A 4,435-nucleotide genomic window follows, 5' to 3' on the forward strand; every position below is an offset into this window, starting at 1 on the left:
CTTGTCTACACACAGCATCTTATCCAACTATAGAAGGACGAGATTCCCGGCACAAGGTTCCATCCAAAACAGAAGGTCGTGAACCCCACAAACAGACAGGGAAAGCCGCTTTCGGCTGTATTAAAATATATGATTTATTTGTTTTCCATGAGGGAAGATTTTTTTTTTGTTTTTTGTCTGCATAGCTTCTTGTTCAATTATAAAAGGATGAGATTTCCGGACACAAGGGCCAAAGCCAAGCAAAAAGTAGGCATTCCAATCAACAGGCTGCAAGGCATACATGCCCTAAGTGGCGGAGGCTAAAGCAACAGCCTTCAGAATACCTGCAGATACTTTGCCCGAGGAGGAGAGCATGACCACCGAAATAGTAAAAACATATTCCGATCTTGAAGTTCCTGAGAAAGAAGTCCAAACCCAACGCATAGCTATAAATCCTGAATTGCTCGTAGCAGCAAGATCAGGACGCAAAGATATTCTGGATAAATTGCTGCAACCAAAAGATGTTCCTTCTAGAGCTCCGATGGGGGAGTTCACAATAGCAGTATCGGAGGAATCTGCAACACAAAAAAATACCAGCTGCCTCCTTGGAGTAACACCAGATGGGAACACAATCCTCCATATAGTTGCTAGTCGAGGACATCTAGAGCTTGCCCAGGAGTTTTGTCACCGAGAGAGATCTCTTTTGGTGGCACAAAACATAAGGCTCGACACCCCACTACATTGTGCTGCAAGGGTTGGGGATGACAAGATGGCCTCCCTCATCATCTTGTTCGCAAAGGAGGATAAGATCGAAGCGAGAGTGCTGACAGCAAAGAATAGGGATGATGCTAATGCTTTGCATGAGGCCGTCAAATATAACCATGTGCACGTGGCTAATGTATTGATGGAGGAGGATGATGAACTGGCATCCAAGTCGAACTGTGCCGGTATGTCTCCACTCTACCTAGCCATCATGATGGGATCGCTAAATGTAGCCAAAGCATTGCTACAGTCTTCTTCCTGGGAAAAAGCTTCTTTAGAATCTTATGCAGGCCCTAATAAACATACCGCACTACATGTAGCTGTTCGCATAAGCCGAGGTAATCAAGTGTTCAAGTTATATATTGGCCTACTCTTTTTGGTTTCATTAGAAAAGTTCCTTCATCAAGGGGTATTTTGTACAAATGGCCATCATATGCAAAAGTAATTGGGTTTTTTTTTAATAATTTAGTTGTTTTCATACGAATTATGAAACCAACGTTTCATTTGTGAATTGTTCAGAGTACAGAAGAAACAAGAAAGGCTGTAACAAAAAATATAGCAAAACAAGGCTGTTCAAGAGCATAGGGGCCAACCATCGCACACACCCGGCACAACATACATATCTATGTCACTTCCAGAAAACTGAAACAAACAAGTGGAAAGCTCAACTACCTAGAAATCGTTCCCTCAGCCTCAGAAGATGTATACTGGAAATTAAGCGAGCCTTGCTTAGTCAAATATTTATTTAAGTTTCCTATTATTTTATAAAAGAAGATAGAGTAGTAGATATTTCTGAAAAGTTGTTATGCAACTAATAAGGCTATGCTTAGTTGAAGAATAAGTCAATTTGAATAAATGAGTTAGATTTCTCGTAATATAGTTTACATCACAATAAACTACGCCATTCTATAATGTCAAAAATTTTATTCTTGATTAGGACAAAAATAGAACTATCGAATTTTTAGAATATTTATTTTGTCCTCAAAAATAATTAGTTTTTTCCTATTATTTTTTATTGCAGAATAATAACCACGATGTGTTCATTCAAAAATATTAAGATATTACAACTATGTGCTACTTGAAAAGATTAAAAGAGTGTAAATTATAGACTACCTGAGGGGGCTACATGATTGCTTATGATAGAGACTTTGCAATCTAGAATATGACACATGACCATAATCTAGTTTAATTCATCTCAAAAGACAAAAAGTAATGACAATCTAATTTAATTTATCCCATATATAATTTTTCATGTAGTTGCTTCCATACCTAACCAGAAACTCTTACCAGGAAGAGGGACGCTAGCTAGCATTTATGGTCACCATGTATAAGGTATTTGCAACAAATAACAAACGTTGATTTTTTTTTTTTAGTGTTTTTGTCATGATTAACCATTTGACTAAATATCTTTGTAGATGCATAACTAAGCAGATCGTACAGATCCAACATATGCATGAAGTATAATTCTCTATCTTTTAATTTGTAAAAGCACCATGAACATTGTAGAACACACGTACTCATATTATCTTTCATAATACTTTTGCAATAGAAATTACAGAAGCCATATTGCGACGGGAGCCCACGCTCGCCATAGGTGCTGATGACTTGGGGCGAATTCCTCTACATTATGCAGCTTCAAATGGTCATCGTGATATAGTGGAGCTATTATTAAAGTACAATCTCTCTCTGTTTTTTTTTTTTTCTTCGAAAATTTTTCTTGTACCGTAGAATGCAGCATACTGCATTCTTAGCTGCTTGGCTTTTACAAAGGCTCTATTCGGCGTACCACCAAAATTGCTTGCTTGCAAAGAGGATGTATCATCCAGCGATGGGGACAAAACGAAACCATCCAGTGTTGATGAGGTCAAGGAAAAATCACCGAGTGATGAAGACAAAAAGAAGCCATCCGTTGATGATAAGGCCAAAGAAGATGCATCCAGCGATTAGGAAAAAGAATTGAAGAGATGGCTGATGCAGGATGAAGAACTGAAGAAACAACTGGATGTACCCAAAAATCTGGCGCTTGTTACGGTGTTGATTGCCACAGTCACATTTGCTGCTGGGGTCGCAGTCCCCGGAGGATATATAGATGATGATCATCCAGGCCATGGCACATCAGTTCTAGCAAAGGAGTATGCTTTCAAGGTGTTCCAAGTCTCTGATGCCTTCGCATTCGTCTGTTCCATCTTAGCCACATTTTGGCTCATGGATGCAGGAACATCAACCGTTGATAAACATGCTCGCCGGCGAGCCCTTTCTTTCGCTTGGTGGTGTCTATGGGTGGCATTTAGCGGTATGTCCACTGCATTCGCGATGGGTATACATGCAACGTTGGCTCACAGCTGCAAGAGTATTAGCATTCTTTTATGCATCATTGCTCTCGCAACCCCTATTTTAGCTAATGTGGTGTCACACTATAACCTCTATAAATTTAGGAAAACAGTTGGCATCAGGCAAGGGTATAGACATTGGATTTGGCCAACCACCTCACACCCGCATGTTGAAAATATTCTTCGTCCTATATTGATGCCCCGTGGAGCCATCATTTCTTACCTGCTTCCAATATTGGGCAGTTATGTTATCTTTTTCCTATTACCTATGCTCTTGGCGCGTAAAAGTTAAAACCATTGGAAGAAGCACTTTATTAGCATGCGTGGCTAATAGATGTCCGAGGAATAGTTGCTTGTATATTACATTAAGAACAATGTGCTAATTATCCTTTCTACATGTAAAATTTTCTATTGTTATATCAAAAAAGCTTTCATGGAAATGGAATGAATGTTAATTAGTTCTTTTGCTCTCTCGTAAATAGAAAGGAAAAGGAAAATTTATTCTTCTTTTATCTTATTTGACAAAGTAGAGATCACAGCATCACTGGGTTTGCGATAGAGTTAAACTGTACTAAAATTTGCAATTTTGGTAATGGATCTGACAATGCTGATTTGTGATTTCGGATCAGGGGCATGACAGTGGAAGGTTTGCTAGGGCCTTCCTCTTAAGGTATGGTATCCCCATTCGCAGCAAGCATTGTTGGTGGGTGTGTTGGATTACTAACTCTTTTATTAATTAGCAGGCATGGTTAAAACCCCCTTGCTGAGTGATATTCTTTTATAGAACGCAACTAGGCAGCTGTTTCTGGTGTCCCGTACTCATCGTTAAGCCAACCAAGCGGCGATTTCATTCACCCGGCCTTTACTAATATTCTTCAAGCTGCTCCGTTTGCTATAGACTTTTCAGAACCTGATGTACGGTTGCTGTTTCATTGTTCTGTTCTGGGTTTACCTTAATTAGTGTTCGGGTTGTAATGTACAGGTTCAGAGGCTGTCTGAACATCTCACGGTTCTATGCATAACTTCGGATCTGCTGTACTTTTTCAATATTTTTAATTGAGTTTTTTTTTTTTGCACGGATGTTCTTCTAAAAATTTAAATTTACATAAAAATCCTCCTCAAAATGATATTTGCATACATACCCTCGCCGAACATTATTTTTGCATAAGTACCCCTGAGAACGGTTCTCTGTTATTGAAAATCATTTCTATTTAATTTAAAAATTAATTAAAATTTATGAAATTATAGTTTTACCCTTGAACTAATTAAGTCTGGAAACTTGATCCGTCGTCTTCTTCGCTCGTGGTAGTTTTTTCCGCAATGCTCTGTTGCCCTAAAATCATGCAAAAATTGAATCACTAGGA

General features: G+C 38.7%; 2 protein-coding genes across 3 annotated transcripts; both read left to right on the top strand.

The window, feature by feature from the left end:
- Positions 1–244: 244 nt before the first annotated feature.
- LOC105047143 (protein ACCELERATED CELL DEATH 6) lies at positions 245–2,701 on the top strand. Of its 2 annotated transcripts, none has more exons than XM_029265165.2 (3): positions 245–1,079; positions 2,291–2,414; positions 2,512–2,701. In XM_029265165.2, exons 1-3 carry the CDS (start codon positions 353–355, stop codon positions 2,699–2,701), a joined length of 1,041 nt encoding a protein of 346 aa, XP_029120998.2. In that variant the 5' UTR covers positions 245–352. The 2 variants fall into 2 exon arrangements, with proteins under 2 accessions (XP_029120998.2, XP_073115347.1); XM_073259246.1 differs by having other exon boundaries at positions 2,300–2,414.
- An 11-nt stretch (positions 2,702–2,712) lies between these two features.
- On the top strand, positions 2,713–3,511 carry LOC140858484 (protein ACCELERATED CELL DEATH 6-like). The gene has a single exon (XM_073259247.1). The coding sequence runs from the start codon at positions 2,713–2,715 to the stop codon at positions 3,361–3,363; it is 651 nt and encodes a 216-aa protein (XP_073115348.1). The 3' UTR covers positions 3,364–3,511.
- Positions 3,512–4,435: the final 924 nt, after the last annotated feature.

This window comes from Elaeis guineensis, chromosome 6 (assembly GCF_000442705.2).
Source record: "Elaeis guineensis isolate ETL-2024a chromosome 6, EG11, whole genome shotgun sequence".
NCBI classification, from domain to species: Eukaryota; Viridiplantae; Streptophyta; class Magnoliopsida; order Arecales; family Arecaceae; genus Elaeis; species Elaeis guineensis.

Excerpts from the sequence above, each read along its gene's own strand:
- LOC105047143 (XM_029265165.2), top strand. The coding sequence starts at position 353 with ATGACCACCGAAATAGTAAAAACATATTCCGATCTTGAAGTTCCTGAG. Across the intron at positions 1,080-2,290 it reads AGCTGTTCGCATAAGCCGAG|AAATTACAGAAGCCATATTG; the intron begins GTAATCAAGTGT and ends CTTTTGCAATAG. Across the intron at positions 2,415-2,511 it reads ATAGTGGAGCTATTATTAAA|GCTCTATTCGGCGTACCACC; the intron begins GTACAATCTCTC and ends GCTTTTACAAAG.
- LOC140858484 (XM_073259247.1), top strand. The coding sequence starts at position 2,713 with ATGCAGGATGAAGAACTGAAGAAACAACTGGATGTACCCAAAAATCTG.